This window comes from Arxiozyma heterogenica (genome assembly GCF_036370985.1).
Source record: "Arxiozyma heterogenica strain weizmannii chromosome Unknown scaffold_18, whole genome shotgun sequence".
Taxonomy (NCBI): domain Eukaryota; kingdom Fungi; phylum Ascomycota; class Saccharomycetes; order Saccharomycetales; family Saccharomycetaceae; genus Arxiozyma; species Arxiozyma heterogenica.
This window is the reverse complement of record NW_027042671.1, coordinates 331,655-353,114: the sequence shown is the minus strand read 5'-3', so window position 1 is coordinate 353,114 and position 21,460 is coordinate 331,655. Positions and strand designations below refer to the sequence as shown.

The 21,460-nt window shown below is 29.9% G+C and overlaps 7 protein-coding genes and 1 non-coding gene across 8 annotated transcripts; 2 read left to right on the top strand and 6 right to left on the bottom strand.

Annotated features, from left to right (window-relative positions):
* Positions 1 to 75: 75 nt before the first annotated feature.
* On the bottom strand, positions 76 to 1,284 carry PEX14 (Pex14p; the record flags this gene model as incomplete). Its single annotated transcript, XM_064858592.1, has 1 exon — positions 76 to 1,284. The coding sequence occupies one exon, from the start codon at positions 1,282 to 1,284 to the stop codon at positions 76 to 78; it is 1,209 nt and encodes a 402-aa protein (XP_064714415.1).
* A 636-nt stretch (positions 1,285 to 1,920) lies between these two features.
* On the top strand, positions 1,921 to 2,733 carry LYS5 (holo-[acyl-carrier-protein] synthase; the record flags this gene model as incomplete). The annotated part of the gene is made up of 1 exon (XM_064858591.1): positions 1,921 to 2,733. One exon carries the CDS (start codon positions 1,921 to 1,923, stop codon positions 2,731 to 2,733), a length of 813 nt encoding a protein of 270 aa, XP_064714414.1.
* A 154-nt stretch (positions 2,734 to 2,887) lies between these two features.
* Positions 2,888 to 3,997, bottom strand: CDC43 (protein geranylgeranyltransferase type I subunit CDC43; the record flags this gene model as incomplete). The annotated part of the gene is made up of 1 exon (XM_064858590.1): positions 2,888 to 3,997. One exon carries the CDS (start codon positions 3,995 to 3,997, stop codon positions 2,888 to 2,890), a length of 1,110 nt encoding a protein of 369 aa, XP_064714413.1.
* Positions 3,998 to 4,346: 349 nt separating this feature from the next.
* On the bottom strand, positions 4,347 to 7,598 carry AMS1 (alpha-mannosidase; the record flags this gene model as incomplete). The annotated part of the gene is made up of 1 exon (XM_064858589.1): positions 4,347 to 7,598. One exon carries the CDS (start codon positions 7,596 to 7,598, stop codon positions 4,347 to 4,349), a length of 3,252 nt encoding a protein of 1,083 aa, XP_064714412.1.
* A 576-nt stretch (positions 7,599 to 8,174) lies between these two features.
* RCK1 (putative serine/threonine protein kinase RCK1) lies at positions 8,175 to 10,001 on the bottom strand (the record flags this gene model as incomplete). Its single annotated transcript, XM_064858588.1, has 1 exon — positions 8,175 to 10,001. One exon carries the CDS (start codon positions 9,999 to 10,001, stop codon positions 8,175 to 8,177), a length of 1,827 nt encoding a protein of 608 aa, XP_064714411.1.
* A 1,777-nt stretch (positions 10,002 to 11,778) lies between these two features.
* AIM14 (putative metalloreductase) lies at positions 11,779 to 13,368 on the bottom strand (the record flags this gene model as incomplete). The annotated part of the gene is made up of 1 exon (XM_064858587.1): positions 11,779 to 13,368. The coding sequence occupies one exon, from the start codon at positions 13,366 to 13,368 to the stop codon at positions 11,779 to 11,781; it is 1,590 nt and encodes a 529-aa protein (XP_064714410.1).
* A 580-nt stretch (positions 13,369 to 13,948) lies between these two features.
* Positions 13,949 to 16,765, bottom strand: PWA37_001976 (magnesium transporter CorA family protein; the record flags this gene model as incomplete). Its single annotated transcript, XM_064858586.1, has 1 exon — positions 13,949 to 16,765. One exon carries the CDS (start codon positions 16,763 to 16,765, stop codon positions 13,949 to 13,951), a length of 2,817 nt encoding a protein of 938 aa, XP_064714409.1.
* Positions 16,766 to 21,193: 4,428 nt separating this feature from the next.
* On the top strand, positions 21,194 to 21,285 carry PWA37_001975. Its single transcript has one exon. It is a non-coding gene; the product is annotated as a tRNA-Pro (tRNA).
* Positions 21,286 to 21,460: the final 175 nt, after the last annotated feature.

The following is a 21,460-nucleotide window of genomic DNA, read 5'->3' as shown; positions in this document are numbered from 1 at the left end:
AACACAGAACGTCACAATTTTTGACCTTTGAAGTAATGTTTGATAATTAAGTTCTTAAAGTTAATATATATTTATTCAATTTGATTCATCTTGTAGCATACGTTGCCACTCTGGCATTTCATCAGCGGCCTTATTTAAAGTAGTGCCATTAGTGTTGGAATTATTTTTTTGTGGCATTGTAGAAAATGCTTGCTCTCTAGATTTTTTCCATGCTGGTGCTGTAGTATTTTCTAGATCATTATCGGAATTGTTGTCATCTGTGCCTTCGTTATTGCTACGGAAAACTTCGTTAGTAATGGCTGGTTCAATTGGTTTCTTTTTATTGAATTTGGCTAAAAGTTCAGAAGCTGATGGGATAGCATCAATTCCAGGAATACCATCTGTAGCAGGCATTGATAATATATCTTCAGGTTCATTTTCTAAATTATTAATACTGTCCTCATTACTTCTTCCATCCATACCTTGGATAGAGTTATTGCTTTGATAAAGTTTTTTCTGCTGTGGTGGGAAAATATCAGAATTTTTAATAAGATTTTTCAGAGATATTATTTCTTGATTGATATTATCAATTTCTTTCACATTTTGATTATTCTTCATGAATTTTTCTAAAGTATTTTGTAAATTTGATAACTCTAGTTTAAGTAATTTAAAATCATCATTAATTTTTTCCCTAGATTGTTTATTTTCTTCCAATGAAGTCTCTAGTTGTTCAATTGTAGCATCTAATTCATCCAATTTTGTCTGTTCCATTTCTTTAAATTCCTTGTGTTCTCTTTCAATTTCATTTAACACTTTATCTATCATGTCGAATTGATTATTAATTTCTTCTTTGTCTCTTTCCAGTTTGTTTTTGGATGAAGGTAAAATATTGGGTATAACATATCTCTTAGTTACTTCATATAACCCATAAAATAAGCCTGCAGTGACAGTAGCCATCACAAAATAATCTTTCCATGTACGTTCAGGTAAAGGGGGAGGCAAAATATCATATATATAGTTTGGGCTATTATTATTGGTATCATTATTAGCTTTAAAATATTTACCATGTTGATCGTTATTGTTGTTATTTATAGTTACTGTATTTTGCAGTTTTTGAGACTCATCTAATGCATATTGAATCTCTTCTTTATTAAGACCTTTGCTTTGCAAAAACTCAATTCTTTTAGATAATGGGGCATCCTTCACGGTATCGTCATTTAAAAATGAGATTGCAGATTGAATCAAATCTGATTTGTTAGTATTCATATTCTGTTCCCCTGTATTTTTATCGTTTGATGGTTCCATTGTAAGTTCAAGGTACTAGGTCTAACAAAGCTCTTTTATTTTTAATTCTTTTTTTTTTGATTAATTATCACTTTATTTTCAGTTGAATTAGAATAAATAAAGAATAAAAAAAGACAAACAGATAATTAATTAGCAATATTATTAACGTTATCCTTTACCTAGAATTTAACTAAAAATTCTTCTTGCAGGCAATTTACTCTCTTCTGTCACTAATCATCCAACTGGCAAGAAATTTTCTCTTCATTTGTCAGCCCTGCTAATATTTGTTTGATACTTTTTCTCTCTACTTTAAGATTTTTCGAAATATTTAAAATGTGAAAAATAACTAACAACTAAAACAGGTGAAGTTTCATTAAACAATTGAATCAAACTGAACCTTGTGTCATGGAGTGTGTTACTAGATAAGAGTAAAAATTACTGGGTGGATGAAGGAAGGTAGTATCCTTAATGTCCATATTGGAATGTTGCATAAATACTTTTTGTTAACAAGTAGATTATGCTAAAGAAATAAGGTCAAAAAGTAACAAAGTAATACATAATAACTGAATCAAGTTAATAATCATTGTGAGTTGTTTGTGACTTTGATTGAAGTATTATCTGATTCTCATATTGTTTAATAGTGATAAAAAACAACAAATGGATTGGACTAATGAGTCTATGGTTATTTTAATTTTGAATTTGGGTAAAACTGGGTTACAAGATGACTATAATTTTGAACATGCAATACGATTATTACCATTACCTGAACAGGCTAATATCTTAAAAAAGAAATTTCGTAATGATCAAATTAAACATTTATGTAATAAATTGTTACAGTACTTTGGATGCTTGATTATGGTAAATCATTATGATGATAGGAAATTAGGAGAATTGAAGTTTGCCAGAGATAAATTTGGAAAACCAGTGCTACAAGCGGATAATCTTAATATATCATTCAGCATGTCAAATGGGGAAGAATACGTTTGTATGTATATTTGGAATCATGAAAATGATCTTCTCGATTATGAAGTTGGTATAGATATTGCTTCTATAAATGATTTACGATGTAAGGAAGAATTGGAGTTATATACAGATATATTCACAAAAGAAGAATACAGGACTTTATACGATTGCTCAAAAGACGAAATTCAGAAACTTTTTGCCCATTATTGGTCTCTAAAAGAAAGTTATGCAAAGTATTTGGGAATTGGGTTAAATATTGATTTAAAGAAAGTGGACATTGGGTCTATTGAAAAAGATCAACTTAAAATAAGTAAATATATTGCTGGTAACTTGATAGAGTTTCAAACTTTTTGGATCCAACCGAAGAGGCAAGAAGTTATATCTATATGTTATAATCGGAGTAGCTTGTCAGAAAAGGCAAAGAATAATGACAAATGTGAGGACTGTATTCCTACTATAGTAGAAATATCATTTAAAGAACTCATACATTATTTAAAACCTAGGTGAAACTGATAATAGATAGTAATAAACATGAAGTAGGGAAATTTTGCTTTTAGTATTCAATTAATTAGCAATTGTCAGAAACTTTTTAGTAGGAATTAAAAAAGAATTTTTTTTCTTTGCCTTTTCTATCTGAAATTCTGTTGCATATTAACATTTGTTATTGGTTTGAATACAATAAATTATACTCTGCAGCCACTGGTGCTGGAATAAATAAAGCGCCATCGAAGTTATTATGAATTAATTGGACTGCTGCAATTCCAAGACATGTATGATATAAGTCGGGATCAGTTTCATTATTTTTTTGATATCCTCCTATGAGCCTATTTTGTGTGGTATTTGTTAAGTACTTCTCAACAAGTTTATAATTTATTAATTGTTTCCAACTATTACCACATAGTAATTTCAAAGAATTTAAACACCAAAATGCATAGCATGTATCAGCAAATTTATTCTCTCTGCCTTGGAAGCCACCATGATCAATTAAATCATAATTTTCATTTGATCCATTTTGTAATTTCATACAACCTTCATTAGATACCTGTCTCATTAATAACCATTCTACAGTTTTTTGTTTAAATCCGGAAGAGAGTGTATCTAACTTTTTTAGAATATATAGTATAGATATGGCACAAGATGTATAACCTGCATGTGGTTCATTTTCTTCACCATATGCACCTGAGTCGCATTGTTGTATGGTAATGTATCCTAACAACTTATCTATATCAATATATTTTTTGAAGTCTTCATCAGATCTACACCCTAATATATATAAGATGGCTACTGCAATATATGCAAACCTTAGATCGTGGGAGTCTGTAGGAGAGGGTTCTGAAGTGTGATAATCTAGAGTTGAAACAAATCCGCCGTGAGTCTTTATCTGACAATGTGAAACAAATTCTTTGATTTCATGCTTAATTTTATCATTCATAAAAATGGTCTCATCTCCTATAATTAGTAGTGTTAATAATGCAAATAGTGTGTTAGGTAGACTAATAGCTGTCACATTATCAGTCTTTAAAGTTAAGCTTCCTACAAACCCACTAATTTTTTTATCATTATTAATAGTTATTCTTATATAATGGCTTCTAATCCATTTGATATATTTATAGTATTTATCCGTGACGTCCTGATTTAGTGCGGAAAGGGAAACTATGGAATAAAATATTAACGCAAACTTATTTACATCATGAGATTGTTGGTGACTTGGTAAAAGATCCAAATGTCTTTCAATAAACTTGATGGTTTTGGTTAAACTTGTAGTGTTCATATTATATTGGAGAATGTATTGTTAATAGATGGTTTGCTCTTGTTCTTTGTATATTTCCTTTAGATTATCTTGATCGTTTAGTATTCCTATGCAAGATATGTTTGCGCTCAGATGTTTTTATGTGCAGTAAATAGAAATTACTTTTAACTATGAAAAAAGAATTTCTCAAATCTTTAAATAGAATAAGGTTATAAGAACAATAAATATATAGAAGTGTTGATAGTACATACACACATTAATATATATAAGACATAGCAAGATAAGCTAGAGTAATAAATTACTAAAAAGAAGATCAGTAAACAAATAAAAAGCAAAATAAATAGATTTTCACAGATACCTTTCTTTACTATTAGGCATCAAAGACTATTTTAAATAAAGCTATTTCAAATGGTTTTAAGTGTAGTGGAATACAGTTTAAAGATTGCCTTGATTCAGTCATAACTTGTTCAATCGTGTTCAATTCAAGATTGTCGATTTTGCAAACTTCTTTTATCTTTAGTGGGGTTCTTAATTCACCAAATGCTTCCCCACCTAATGATTCATAGACACGGACCACAATACTTTTACCTGATTTCTTTTCTAATGAGTAGTTGGAAACTAATTCAGCATCATCCTCACTTCTTTTCATATTTGATAAGATAATGTTCTCAGCACCATGGATAGTGATTAAATTATTAATTCTAGAAGCTATTTGCTCCGGCAAGGAATATACTGCATTATAGTTAAATTCATGTGCTGCTCTTACAGTATCAAAGCCTAACAGCCCCATATGTGGATAAATTGCATATTTTATTTGATGTGTTCCCATGTCTGCATGAACATCTGGAGCTCTGGCAGATCTTAACAGGGATAATCTCATTAAATTGCCATGTGTGGAAAACCCATATTTGCAAGTATTCAAGATAGAAACACCCTTGCTATAATCCGAATAATCAGCAAACTTATGATGGCAGACTTCAAATTTAGCTACATCCCATGATGTGTTATAATGGGTTGGTCTTCTTGTTATACCGAATTGTGTCTCATACGATGCAAATTCATTTCTAACATTGATGGGGAATTCAACTTTTAAGAATTTGTTCCTTAGATTCCAATTGATAACTGTGGTATTAATTTCTACAAAATTTGTGTAAAGTTCTTGAGAAGTAGTTGCTTTTAGACTGATATCAGTCTTTATTTTACAATCGTTAGTAATTATAAATATAATTTCAACAGAACACTCTTGTGGAGAGTTTTTATTAATTCTAATATCTTCAATTTCATTAATATATTTATATTGATTAACTGAATATAACTCAGTATCCCATGCTTGCCAGTTCAATGGTTTATCATCAAATAGAACAAATTGATTGGCACCAAGTTTATTTCTTCCATTTTTGTGATCTATATACTGCACTCCTGTTACTAGATCCAAAATATCGGTAATAACACCCTTTTGTTTATTAATGGATACATGCAATCTCCCATTGTTTAGTACATAAAATGTGCTGCTTTCAGTAAGTGTAACATTGAAAGTGGTGTTGTCAACTGAATCAAGTTTGGTGCTAGGTTGCCATGATAATGTTCTAACTCTTCCACAATGAGTTGATTGAGGATTTTGCTCCTTTAAAATTGATGTGATTTCATTAATCAAAATTTGACATTCATTAATCGCACTTTTTAACATTGGTATGGCCTCATATTTATAGACCATTTCAATACAGGTGCCGGGTAAAACATCATGGAATTGACATAACAATATATCCTCCCATAAGCTATTAATTTTGTTCACTGGATATTTATATATGGAGGGATAGAGGATAGACACCTTTGTAGCAAGCCATTCAAGATCATGAATTGATATTTCAGCGGCTCTCATTAATTTCTTCAAGTATGATTGTGTTGTATAAGTACCTCTATGAAATTCAAAGTATAATTCACCTTCCCATGTTGGTAAAATTTCACCATTATTAGTCCGCTCAAGAATGTTTGCATAAAATTCATCAATAGAGGTACCAACCTGCAATTTTGGGATAACATTGCCATTGCGATTGGACATAGATCTGATTCTTCTCATCTTTTCTAGCATTTCACGTGTTGGACCGCCACCACCATCACCTTTACCGTATAACATCAAACCAGACTCATAAAATTCATTGGACTTATTCTGTTTAGCAGTTCTTAACACATCACCAAAATGGGCATCTGCAGTGTACGTATTTCCAGGAGGCATATGTGCAAGCAATTGAGAGCCATCTAAGCCAACCCAGTTAAAAGTTGAGTGTGGGAAGTTATTTATATTGTTCCATGACAATTTTTGGGTTAAAAATTTATCAATACCAGAAAGTCTACATAACTGTGGGATTTGAGAAGAATAACCAAAGGTGTCAGGTAACCAAAAGATATCTGATTTAGAGCCAAAATGTTTCAGATAGAATCTTTGACCAAAGAAAAATTGTCTTGCAAGAGATTCTCCTGATGGTATATTCGTATCATTTTCAACCCAAGAACCACCAACAGGGAAGAATTGGAATTGTTGAATCTTAGGGATTAAGACTTTATTAAAAAAACCAGGATGATCCTCAAGCAACCATTTAAACTGCTGAGCTTGCGATGCAACAAATTGGTATTCTGGATATTCATCCATTAATGTACATTGTGATGCCCATGATCTTATTATTTTTCTTCTTGTCTCAGCAAATGGCCATAACCAAGCAGTATCAATATGACAATTACCCATACCGTAAACTGTATTAATTTGTTTTATGTCCCCTTTGGAATATACTTCTTCTGAAGTGGAAAACTCATCAAAATATTCTTTTTGTAAGAACTTACGGCAAGCCACAACACTGGACCTATCATTGCAATCAAAAATGTCCATGACCTGACTTGCAATTTGTCTTGCTCTTTGTTTTTGCCATGTATCATCAGGAAGTTCCCTTGAGGCATCAGTTAACATCCAGTAATCGATATATAAACCTCTTGCTTCCCAATCTGGAAAAACGATGTCGGCTTTGTCCAAATGGAAGTATCTATTATCATCAGGAGGATTAATATCAGAACCTTCACCACATCCAAACATACCATTGTTGCCTGCTTCAATATAAAAGAAGTATTTCCCAGTTTTGTTAAATGGTAAAAGATACTCAGTTCTCTCACCCCCAGAGAATGCAGTAGCAGGTAGTAAAGTCTCTGGATCAATGACTACACCCTCATTATTACAATTCCACTCAAAGATTAATTGTTGTTTTGATTCTAACCAATCACTTGGAATCTCAAGTTGTACTTTAAACCACGTGGTAGACCAGCTGGGTCCAAATGGTTGACCTCTACTTGCTACTTTAAATTCAAGTTTACCTTCTTTATCGGCATCTATAATACTTTTCCAACTGGGTCTTTTGTCCGGAGAAACAGGAGATGAACTCTTTTGGAAGTCCACTTGATACCACCAAACTTTGACATGTTTCTGATCTAGAGATATACGGTCAATATCATAAAATTTTGGTAAATTTAGGTCAGGGAAATCACCACCTCTGTTAATGAATTGTCTTAATCTACTTGCATAAATGTTTTTCACTGGCTTGAATTGAGGATCATAGTTCCTTCTACTATATTCAAACATTGTGAAAGTAGTAGCTAATTTTATAAAGAATTAGATTAGTACACAAAAAAGTATATTGTTTACTGTATCTTAAGTTTTTTTTTGTTTTTATTCTCCTCTTCTTTTAATAATTTTCCTATTTTTAGTTTTCTTTGAAGATTTCATTTAAGATCACCATTGATCTAACCAAAGGTTTATTTCTTTTATATATATATACGAGGATACATAAAACAAGGTTTTCCCCTAGATTGATATCAATTAAAGTGAAAAAAGGGAGAAGAAAAAATTACTCGTTTAGGTGTTGGGTGTGTGGATGTAGAGTTGAGGCTTTTCTTTTCTTTATTTGTTTTGGTTTGCTGTGATTTGTTGTGATATTATAGTAAGATGAATATTTTCACAAGTATATAGATATGCACGAATATAGAATGGGTACAACAACATTATAATATTAGTAGGGTCTATATGTATTTTAAATGTATAGTAATGGATGTATTTGAAATCATATGCAAATATGTATATATGTTTATAACCAGTGATGTAAACGAATGTCGGAGAATTAATGATCAAGTAATATTAAATCTTTAGTTGAGGATTTTTTCAAGAAATATTCGTATAATTTTCATGTCTTTGTCGTTGGGTATGCTTTGACCATGGATTAAGTTTTTCTTTTATATGTAATATCTTACTCCTTCTTCTTTTAAAAATTGTGGAAGTATGTAGATTTAATTTTAAATTTGGACTCAGATTTAGATTCGGTGTAATAAACATTCCTCTTTGAAGTTTTGATTGTATTAATTGCTTAGGTTTGATAAAAAATCCGGTGGCTAAGTCAGTATTAATATTGTTTTGTCTTGACCTTTGAATGTCATTATTTTTTGAAAATGTAGGATGCAATAAATATGATTTTTCTGCCACAGACATCTTATTGTCATATAATATTGATTTTTTATTCCTTTCAAAAACAGTATTAGAAAAATTTGGTCTTGATTGTGATTTATTTTTGTCGCAATCATAGTTAGTTAACCAAGGATCATTTAATAACTCATCAATGTCATACCTCTTGTTTGGATCAGTTTCTAATAATTTGGATACTAATCTTTTGGCCTCTAAACTTATTTCATCCCACCATGGTTCTAAAAAAATATACTTACCTTCACAAATTTTCTTTTTCAATTTTTCAGTATTCTCTTCATAAAATGGTGTGAACCCACAGAGTAAGGTGTATAATACACATCCAACCCCCCACATGTCCACTTTTGTAGAATACTGATTTTTAATAAGCATTTCTGGAGCGCTATAATCCAAGGTTCCACATGGTGTGGTGGTACCATTCATAGTAATTCTTTTGGATAGTCCAAAGTCAGCTAATTTTATACGTCCAATTCCAGCACCGCCCTTTCCCTTAATAAATTCGCCTTCATCAATTTTTGTATCCTTATTATCTGATTTTCTATAGTATGGTATTTTTGATGGGGTATAATCTATGGACTCAAATAAAATATTTTCCAATTTTATGTCCCTATGAGCTACTCCTACTTGATGTAAGTGTTTGATAGCGATGGCTAGTTGATGAATTATATGACGTGTCAAGTCTTCAGAGAAATAAGTATATTTTAATAGTTGGTTAAAAACATCGCCCCCATTTACTTTCTCTAAAATGATATAATAATAGGAAGAACTCTCTTGAAAATCAATAAAATCTACTATATGTTCGCATCCAGGAGAAATACTCTTATGGATTAAAACTTCTGCTTGAATATCCTCCCATCGGCTTATTTTCAACTGTTTCGACTTATTTGCTTCTATATACTTTTCCATGTGATTATGTCGATGATGATGGTATCGACGGTGTTCGGGGCAATAATATCTCATTCCTGTTTTATAACCACAGGAGACGTCATCATTGTTATTGTTATTATTAAAAAATGCTTCCTTTCTAGCGACTTTTATAGCTACTTCACTATAATTTTTTAAAAGATAAGAATTGCGTTCATATTTATTGGGGATAGCTCTGAATACTTTTGCAAATGCACCTTCACCAATTTTCTCAACTAATGTATAACCTTGTAGTTCCTCTTGTTCTGGGAAATAATTTGTTGATTGAGATTGAGTGCTGGGAATTGATGATTTAGAGTCATTTTCAGGTAATATGATTGAAGATTGGTTCGAATCGCAAATTAGATTATCTGGTAATTGATTATTATGAACAACCAAGGACTTTTTGTTTGTATTATCTATACCTGGTAATTTTGTTTCTACAGTATTACTGTGTAATAGTGGAGGATAGTCTTCAACATTAACAGAAGTATATGTTGAAATAAGAACATCATTATCAAAGTAGAATATGTCTCCATCTATGTTAAATTTTGACGACACAGGACTGAAAATTGTATCGTTTTTATGTTTGTTTGTATTGAAGATCATCTTTTTTGGTATAATTTTTATTATTATTGTCTATATTTTGATTTCTATCTTATCACATCTCGGTAAAGAAGAATATCTTGGGACAGTGGGCTTAAATGACAGCATTATTATTGAGAAACATGGGTATTACTGTTTTATATATGTTAGATTATTGCAAAGGTGAGTCGTCATAAGTTTTCTTAGATCTATAACTCAATTTTATGTATTTTCTGTAGATTTTATTGTTGTTATTGTTTTGCTGTGTTGTGTTGTGTTTTCCTGCTCCACTTTTTCAGTTATGCAATTGTTATCGCATCTTTTTTGGAATTCAAAAGGTTATTGGGCCAAGAAGAAATTTTTGATATGAACTTATTGGACATCATACCATGTGAAATCTAAACGATTTCTAGCAATAATAGCAGTGGTAAAAGAAGGATACTGCATCTATTTTGTTTTGATTAGCATTTATGACTTTTTAACCTGAATTAAACAATTTTTTTTCTTGTAGTCACTACGTTGAATATTCATTATTACAAATCATGAAGAAACAAACAATAGACAAGAAAAGATAAATATCTTTTGCATAACCACGTGTATTGTGTATTTTTTTTTCCTTTGATTTCAGATTTTTTTGTTCGATAGTTTTATTTTTTGTTTGTTTTTTTTGAGAAAGAATATCTTCTTCTTTTCATCAAAAACTCACTCCATCAATTTCGAAAAGGAACAAAAATAGAAAAAGTTTACTTTACGTCAAAATTCTCCACTTTTTGCCATTTGTATTTCAATTTTACTTTTATTTTTTTTTGTTTTTTTGTATTCCTCTTTCCTAATGTGATAAAAGCAAATAAAGAAGAGAAGATAATTCCGGTTTTTTTTGAACACCGAAATTTTCAATTTTCTATTTTTTGTTATTTCAGACCTCCATTTTGTTCGCAAGAATACCGAAAAGGGGAGCTGATAAAAAATTCTATAGAAAAATGTCGAGACTTTTTTCGTTGTCTTTTGTTTTGTTTTATCAAAATTTGGTGTTAATTCAGTTCTACAAACCATTGTGCTAGTCCAAATAATAATAGTTTGTAGGCACTTTTTTTTCTTGTCTCGGCATCCTTTCCCTTTTTGTATTCTATAGAAGTCAATTATTTATGTCATTATTTTTCCTCATTATATTGTTAGAAAAAATCAGAACAATGCTGTGGCTTGGATTAACAAATAGATATTTCTATGAAGTTGCATCATAAAGCTTGATAAGAAGTCCATGTTATATGTGGAGAGGTGAAGAATAGAAATAGTTATTTATGAGTCTGATATTCTAATATTTCATGTGATAAAAAAAAAAGAATATAGAATGAAGATAAGATAACAAACAATATAAGTAACATCAAAATACTTAAATGTATGAAGTGGCTGAGAATAACAAAAGAATAAATGAAAAAATATAATAAAAAGAATAAAGCCCCTTTACAGTGTGATGTGTACCTGTCTGATAAGAGGGTTATATCTTTTAGGAAATCTTTTAAGAGAAACTGTTTATTATTTATTCACCCATTTATTTTTTTTTTTTGGTATAATGACAACTGAATACAAAATATAATCAAGTCTATTTTATTTGCTTGATTGTTTTGGTTTTAAACAGGTTATCTTGGCATATCAAACTCTATCTGTATAATAATAAGCTATAGTTGATAATTGATAATTGCATGTTGTTGTAAGATTTCCCTTTTAAAAATAATCTTATTGTTGTTTCCATTTGTTATGTATCTTTAGTTTCAGTAGGAATTATTATCATAAATAGTGTATGTCATAAGGAATAATACTCACTAATCACTTGATAATTATGTTGAATGCCAAACGCTATACAGTCTTGAATTAATGATTCCGGCCCACATCCAATAATGTAATTGTTTGTATTATTACTATTGTTTTCACAATCATTATTTAAAATATCCTCAAAAAAATCAATCTCCCAGTTAATTCTACCATATTTAATATTATTTTCTGCTTCTTCATTAGTATCAAGTTTACCTTCAATGGGAATGAAATCTTGTAGCTCAATAACATCTCGATGTTCATTTGCAAAATTCACCACATCATTATTAACGCTGTTATTTTTGGTATTCCTTTCAGTATCAGCAGTGATGAAAACTTCTATCTGTTTAAAATATTCACATGGCAATCCAATATTGTCTCTAATATGTTGGAATTCAGAAATATTCTTAACTAACCATATCATTTTTAATGATCTATATGATATTATAGAATATCTGTTATATTGCAAGTAATGATAAATTGGTAAAATAAATGATATTCCACTACCACCAGCAACAAGAATAATATTGTTTAAATCTTCTTGCCATTTAATAAAATTAGTTATGGAAATATTTTCAAATGGACCACTTATTCTATAAGTTTCATCCTTATTCACTTCAAACTTTGTTTTTTTGATGATCAATTTTATTTCACCATTCATACATGATACAATAGTATATGGATGGGATGGCAATAACCAATATTGCCAACTCCATATTGAATATGGACTGATTCTAATGTGTGATCCAGGAGAAATTACAGAAGTATCACCTAGACTACTTGCTGGTAAAGTTACTGTATATAATCTACTTTCAGGGACTTCCATTTTATTTAAAATCATTACCTGGCTACTTCTAATGACTTTATTTACACAATATATTGTCAACAATACTAAATTGATAACGAAAAATGGGATAGTGACACGAGGTCTTGCATGAAATGGTATTAAAATAATAAATGATAAATTTATTAATTGATGTGAAAAGTAAAATAACTTATAAGATTTTTGTCTCATGGGTTTTAATGAAATTACTAACATGAAGCATATTTCAATAAATATTACAAATCCAATAAAATTTGCCTTCTTCACAATCAATTTATTCCAAATTGAAATAGCAGGATCACTAGACCATTTACCTATGAACATAAAACTATGTAATATACTTAAACCAAATACCGCACGAGACAGCCATTTGTGTAGATTGATAAATTCTAAGTATGAGGCTAACCCTTTGAATAAGGATAATGGTTCTTGAAACATTATTATAATGAGCAGGTTGGTAAAAACATAACTAATTCTTCCTAATCTTTTTGTAAACACACTAACAACGCGCTCCTGTTGGGTAAAGAAGGTAGAAAATAATATTAGAGTAATTGTGGTGGCAAAATAACAAGCTAAAAATGCTGGATTTAGTTTATAGATAATCTTGACAAATCTCTGTGTTGATCTATTTGGAAGATATTTTCGTACTAGGAAAACTGATATTGCAAATATAAAACAAATGAGAAATGTATAATATCCAGAAGTGATATTGGCATAATGAGATGTTGGATTATGTCTTATGGATAAACTGTAGTCCATTAAAGTTTTATAGTTAGATTTTATAATGATTATAGTTTCGGGAATGGTTACTATATTTTTAAAAAGTGGAGAGTAGTAGAGGAAGTATATGAAAGAAAAGGTTCAACTATTTAAAAAATTAGAAAACAAAGGTTAATGAATATAAAATCGTTTAATGAGTTCTATTTAGAAGTTTTGAGGTTAATTATGCATATCGAGTCAACTTATTTTGTTTGGCATGATTCGTTTTGTTTGTTTTTCTCTACAATCTTTGCTAAAATGCTCCTAAACTTTTATTATCACTCTTATCTCATGGCAAACATAGTTTTTTTTTCAGTCCGACAAAAGTTCGATGGCCAGTTAAAAAGACCAAATAAGTCGAAAATATATATATATATATGTAATAGGCATTTGATTAGAATATACAAAAAAATATAACAGGTATTATTAGTTATACTTGTTGAAATTAGTACAAAAGAAGGTATTACTGTATAAATGGCTAGATCATTGTTATTTGATTAAATAAAATGAAAATAAGTCAAATAACTATTAAGTATTATTTAGTAAATAAGACTAAAGCTGTGATGCCTTTGGTTCTTTTTTATTTGTAACGACTTAATCTGCTTGGTAGACTGTTGATAGAGCCTGTTGTTGGATTTATTTTTAGATCAGTATGATTGTGCCTCTTATTACCTCTGCCTCTGCCAAATATACTTGGGATCACAGAAGTGGCACCACTTTCAGCAGCCTCATTTAAAGTCGTAGGTGGTGTAAATCTTCCTATCCAGTATGTACTGAAAATAAATCCACCGATTGCTAGGCCTATTAAAACACCCAAGATACCAAACCACCAAATAATTGATGCATCTTGTCCTGGAACTTTGACATTCATACCAAATAAACCAGTAATCAAATTTAATGGAACAAAAATGGTACCAATAAGTGTAACTTTACCTAAAATATCGGTTACTTTGTTGTTTGAATTAAATGATTCTACTTGTAATTGTGCTAGATAATTTGTGTGTGATCTCGAAAAAATCTTTTCATACGCTGCTAAATTTTGATACATGGTCAGTAAATGATCTTGAATATCACCTAGATACATTGCAATATCGCCTCTAGGCTGAACACGTTGACCATCTGAATAGTCACCAGCATGTAAATTAGCGATGTTTATGTCTGATGTCAGTGCAGGACCAATCCCATTAGCCTCCTCCTGACATCTCTTTGCAAACATTTTAATAACATCTGCTTTACCACTTAATAACCTCATTAATGTCATTGTCTTTCTTCTACTTTCACCAATTCTTTGTAGCATAGCAGAAAAATCTACATCTCTAGCCATAAAGACGGAATCTTCAATAACATCAGCCTCGTATTCAATTGATTGAATAACAGGGGCAAAACTATCAGTAATGTCATCAATTAATGCATAACATAACCAATCTGAGTTAACATCAACATAGTCTCTTAGTTGTCTTACACGTCTTCTCACACTTGCACAGTGAGAAATAGGTCCAAAATGGAACGTTAAGATTCCATTTCTAAAGACAACAATATAAACATTAATAGGCTCCAAAAAATCTTCGGATTCCTTATCATTTTCAAAAGTATGGAAACAAACAAAGTAATAAGATTTAAATAATTCCACTTTTTCTCTTGTTTCTTGGATCCTAACATCTTCTGCAGTTAAAGGATGGATTCCAAAAGCCTTAGCAATACAACGCATTTCATCATCTGTTGGACAGGAACAGTCTAACCACCAAGTAGGCTCACCACCTCTAAATAAATCGTAAAATGATTGACCAGAAGCTACTAAAGAGGCAATATCGGTTGTGTGGATTGTTTCCTCAGAATCGGAGCAAAAGAATGAAAACCTATTGGGAATTACAAAATTGTTGTTGCTGTAATCAGTTGGGGTATAATCCTGGTTAAAATAGTGATATTGGTATCCATTTTTATTAAGATCCTCGCCTTCAATTTTATTTCTTATATCGAACTGTACACCAGGGCTGTCCGTTGGTGGACTCACATAAGAAACTTTCTCAGTTTCTTCTTCCTCATCTCTTTTACTCTCTAAACTATTAGAAATTGATGAGGATACTGGTTGTTGAGCAGATGGTCTTGGAGTGTATCTTAAAGCAGCAGATGATATTCTCGATAATGATATACTCGATGAAGTAGAACCATTTAATCTATCGTTATTATTATGTGATAGAGATGGTTGCATAGATCCCAAGTACTGTTCTTTCGTTTGTCTTGTATACTGAGCAAATTCCTCCAATTCATCGAAATCAATTCCATTAATACGAGAGTGAGATTGAGGTTCCATTGGAAAACATACATCCTCCTCTGTTTCTTGTGTGTCTCTAGAGCCTTGTGAATCATCACTATCATAAGAGCCTCTTGTAGTTTTTCTATGTAAACCTTGCCCATTATTACTGTCACTGGATTTAGTTTTAACTAATTTTAAAGTACTTTCATTGTTGTTGTCAATATTATTAGAACTAATATGACCATCGGCAGAGAATTGATTCATCTTAGTGTTACTATTCTCAGAAAAATTACGTGTGGAAGATAGTGAATCAGACCGGTTTTTTTTCTTATTCATTTTTGGAGATGTTGAATCGATCGTGGAATGGATTTTTGATAATCTACGACCTGAAGATTGTCTATGTTTCTGAATATTAAAAAGTGGGTCCTTATGTTCCAATGATGTATAGTCGGTTGGAACAGTAGTACCACTTTGAGTACCGTGTCCATTATCAGCTGAATTATGATGTAAGGATAACCCTTCGAATTTAATACAATGTTCTAATCTAGATGGTCTTGCGATAGAATTAAACTGATGTGCAGCTAATTCTGCTGCTTCTATAACTGGATCAGCTTTGCTATGTAGGTTTTGATAAAAAGATGGAAGCATAGGTGGTCCTAAGTATGATTGATGAGAATGACGACGATATCTATGTGACAAAGGTATAACTGGTGATTTTGTATCGTTGGATAATTCTGTTGTAACATTTGAAAAAGCAACATGTGGTTTTTTCGTCTGATGATGGACACCAACATTTTCTGATAATTTTACCTGGTTACTAACAATAGTTGCAGTATTATTCATAGCATGCGATATGGTGTCTAACATAACAGGATCCATAACAGTTTCAGTATTATTATTGGGGTTGACACCTATATTTGTAAGTTGATGTTTCGTTGAGGTACTATTATTGTTATCACTGTTTGTATTTCTAGCAATGTTTTGATTCTCTATTGTAGTACTAAAATCAGGATGTTGCCTATGGTCATACAGTTCATTATGGTCTCTTGTGTTCATAGAACCTAAAGAACTCCCAGAAGAGACTGCAATAGAATTGCTTGATTCTAGACTAACAGTAGAATCGTTTGAGCTAATAGATGGCATATATTATTTAATAAGTATGATTAATAATAATTTAAAAGGGAAACAAAAGGACAGAAAGGGTTTTTAGATAATATTATATAACGCGTATGGTCACTTCTATTTTTTTGAACTGATAACTTTTGATATAACAATTATTTTTTCTGTGATAAAAATTTCTCTATATAGTTCAGATACCTTTTATCTTTGATATCTTACTTTAATTAACGATAATAAGAGGGAATATATCCTTATCAGATTTATATCAATGAATCTAGAAAGAAAAAAATAAGGAAGAAGAAAAATTATCCAGGATCCATATATGAAAAATGTGTAAATAGAATGGTTATTATGATGGTGTTGTGAGCAATTAGCTGCCTTGAAAGTAGCAGAATAGATAGATGTGGAAATATCAAATAGTTTGAAGTGATACTACCTGCTTGTTATGATACGAATATAAAATTTTCTTCTTTTTATATATAAATGTCTATATTTTATTAAACAGGGATTTGTCCTTATGAATGGCTAATAATTTCGTTTTTTTGTTTGATAGCTAAATTTTGGAAAAGCTGGTTTTGATGGCAGAGAAAAAAATTTTTTTTTTGTTTCTAAAGAAAACTGGAGTGAAAGAGGTAAAAATTTAAAATGACGTCAATAGTGAGGAATAATTTGTCTTTTAAAGATAAGTTATATCCGTTATGGGTGTATTAGAGGGGCTTGCATCTTTTCTTCATTGGTGATGAGCAGATTTGTATAAGATAACACTGAGATTGGTATATATGATCAATAATTAAGGTTGCAGCTATATGTAAAATAAGTACTGATAAAGTTCTGTGTGGCTTTCCCAATAGATAACATATGTAAAAAAAATTAGCACATGTCCACAGTATGATAAAGTGAAAAATTATTAATCATGAAGAAACTTTAGAAAATAGTTCTTTTAATTTGTTCTTATAACCGTTGCCTACTATTATTCATAGTTAGAGACTAATGATTTTTTGTTTTCTATTTTTTAACTTTAATATAGTCTATCACCATTAAAGTTCAAACAAGATTGTATTCGATAATACCTCTTCTTTTATGCTTAATCACCATTTGAAATATACATTGATATATATGTGCTAATTCAAACACTTAGTAGTGTTAGTTAAGCCATAAAGTTTTGCTTGCTATTTGTTCGTTGTAGTTAAGAATTGTATTCAGGTGAATTTTTTTACTTGTGTTCCAAGACTTGCACTAATTAGATATATGTTGAGCGTCTTAATATATTTTAGTGGACATATGGTAGTTATATGGTGTGTTATTATCCGAGTCATGTGATATGTTCTAAAAATATTTTTACATTAGTGGTATAAGATATAGGCAGTTAAATATGCATAATTACATGTGGGAATAAAAAATATAATATAGGGTGTCAAATTATCTCATTTGTTATGCTTAGTATTCGAAAAATATAAAGAAGTGTCTCTAAGAACTACATTAGGAAATTAAACTATGTTGGATTGAATATGATATTGGATTTATATTTTGATTATATTAAAAAAGGAAAATGTATGTAGAATTATTGTATAGCTTGATGAGTTACTGAAAATCTTCTTTTTGGTATTTTTTTTCAATAATAAACATTCTAGAATGATTTCCTACCTACATAAAAAGTGAACTATTCTCTCAAAGAAAAGAAATGTGTGCCATGCACAATCCAATGTTGTGGAGATATTTCACAAAATTTCAAAATTATAAAAGAAATTATGAAAAGATTTTCAAAAGTAAAAAGGATATAGATGGACAACTTTATTTATTAAATTTTTAAACCTGAATGAAGAATATATATACAGTGTGTTTTTATATTTTATTTATAATTGTTTAATTGTTTATTTCCTAGAAAAAAAATTGAGGGAAAATCCTCAAAAAGAAATCATTTTATAATATTATATAATTTTATATTGTATTTACTATTTTTTTCTGTTTTACAGATTTAGTATACATATATAACTAATATACATTATAACACATTTTATTTTAATTCTTCTTTTATAAGCTGATATAGAATTTTCAGTCATTTAATAGGATGAATTTACATTGTCAAATATCTCTTTAATCTCTGTTTAAAAAGCTCATCAATGATTATTATTCAAATTATCTGTATAATTGTGTGGCATTTCCATTATATATGATTATAATACTGTTGAGAATGAGTACCTGTAGTCATTGGATATATAGTTGTTGAAATAAAATGTTCTATAATGAAATAGATAGAACAATAAGATTTTAGCAGACACTAAACGATAAATTGTTGTGTAATAATTGTTGAGAGGTCACCAAAGGTTGTTGAGTTTGTTTATTAAATATTTTACTGTTCGTAGAGGAAAATGGCTTAATGTTAACATATATAAAGCCAACATTTTTTTCATATCATGTTTCTTCCCTTGCCCATCTTCTACATTTTATCATTATACATTATATACATGAAAAAAAACCGAAGAACTTTATTATAATTTTGTATACTAAATCTGTTTAATATAATATTGAGAATGTTTACTATATATCCAATGAATAAAGGCGCTCATTCTTATCAATAGTGAACATTCTCAATATTATATTAAACAGATTTAGTATACAAAATTATAATAAAGTTCTTCGGTTTTTTTTCATGTATATAATGTATAATGATAAAATGTAGAAGATGGGCAAGGGAAGAAACATGATATGAAAAAAATGTTGGCTTTATATATTTTTATATCCGGCACATCTCATCCATGTACGGCACCAGATTTATGCTGAAGTTTGTTTACGTTTATTGATAAGCAAACAATACGTTTTCCACTTTTTGCTTATCAATTAATGTTTACTAAAATCTAATTGGTCTATTATTTATTCTAGAACGTTCGATTCCAGCAAATACATTTAGAGTAAAGTTTATGTAGTTTTTATAAAACTTTGTTTTTGTATTTTCTTTTTTCTTAATTTGGGTTTAGTTTAAAAATTTTAAAGTTCATTAATGGTACATAATAAAAAATGTATCTCTAAAAATAAATAAATTTCAAATACATATATAAATTTTCGAAGAATTAACTAGAAAAAATTATCAATTTCCGAGAAAAAACCGATAAAATAATAATAAAATTAATGGCCATGATTAATTGATATTATTATTAATATATTAACTATTAATAAAATTGCTAACCCTCTTCTTTACATAGTATGTATATTTATATTTATTATAACTAACTAGCTAAGTAAATTCGACCTCTTGTTCACAAAAACAACTATACAAGAAACTCCTCTGAATGAATAATATTAGTATAAATGTCTTTAGCGTCGGTGATCATATTATATGTTATTATTATGTATTATTATTATGTTAATATGTAGAGTAATTTTCCCTCGATCTCTTAATTGGGAATTAATAATTATATAAATATAAAAGAAACTGTTGAAATTTGGAGCCCTTAGCGTCCATGGTAATGGTAGACATCATTAAGTCATAGATGCTTGTTTTGTTTTGTACTAAATACATGTATATACTTATTATATAGTGTATACAGTATAAATTCTTTTATTTACTTTGATTCTTTTAAGATTTTCATTTTTCTTCAAATCTGTGAAAAACATATTTGGTGAAAAATAGAATGTCTTCCCGATATTATGGTATATCTGTACACCACATAATATACAGAAAAACTAATTAAAAATAATTTTTATGGAAATGACAGTAATAAACTCTCATTTTCCAACAGTTTCGATTATTTGAATAACTGTTAATATTATTTGCGTTTCCCCCGAAATACACAAAAGAATCTAACCATTTTATATTAGAACAACAAATGTTGTAGTATGAGATGGTGAAATTCTTTGTGTATTCCAGGGGAGCGCAAATAATATTAACAGTTATTCAAATAATCGAGACAGTAATCAACTATAGTCGATAATATAATTACTGAAACGGTCTTATATATTGAGCGGCTTTGACAAGCTAATATATTTATTCGAAGTTACTTGGCTTGTTACTTGCTTGTTGTTCTATTTTTGTTCATATATAATATATAAATTATTTACAAGAAACGGCTATGGAAGATGATTTTTTATCTCCAGAAAACGTTGTCCTTTTATGTATTTTCTGGAGCTCGATCGATTATTCAGATTAATACATTAATGACTTGACTGATTCAAACCCTAAAATTTTTTACATTAATTTAGGTGCACTGGTGGATTAGAACTGCACCCCAATTCTCTAATCATGGTGATTAGTAATACACGTGGGACTTAATAAAACAATAGGTAAATTCTAGATTTGCCAAGATCTTATGTAATCCAATCTTTTATTATGCAGCATCTAATGTTGTAGCACATGTATGGCTTATTAATACACTAATTGGTTCTAGATTCATTCAGGATCTTATGTAATCTTGATGGTTATAACTATTCTATTCCACAACATTGAGCGATTGTTCGGGGCGTGTGGTCTAGTGGTATGATTCTCGCTTTGGGTTCCTTTAAGAGTCTAAGCGTGCGAGAGGCCCTGGGTTCAATTCCCAGCTCGCCCCCTTTTTGTTGTTAAAATTTTTTGTATAGTTGTAATAACCCTGAGGTTATGTGTTTCTGATAACAGTAATTCTTGTTGAAATCTCAATAATATTTCACTCGGATAGATATAAAATATACACTCTTTCTATATCTCTAGATGTAATATTCCTATATATCTATATATCTAGATCCTTA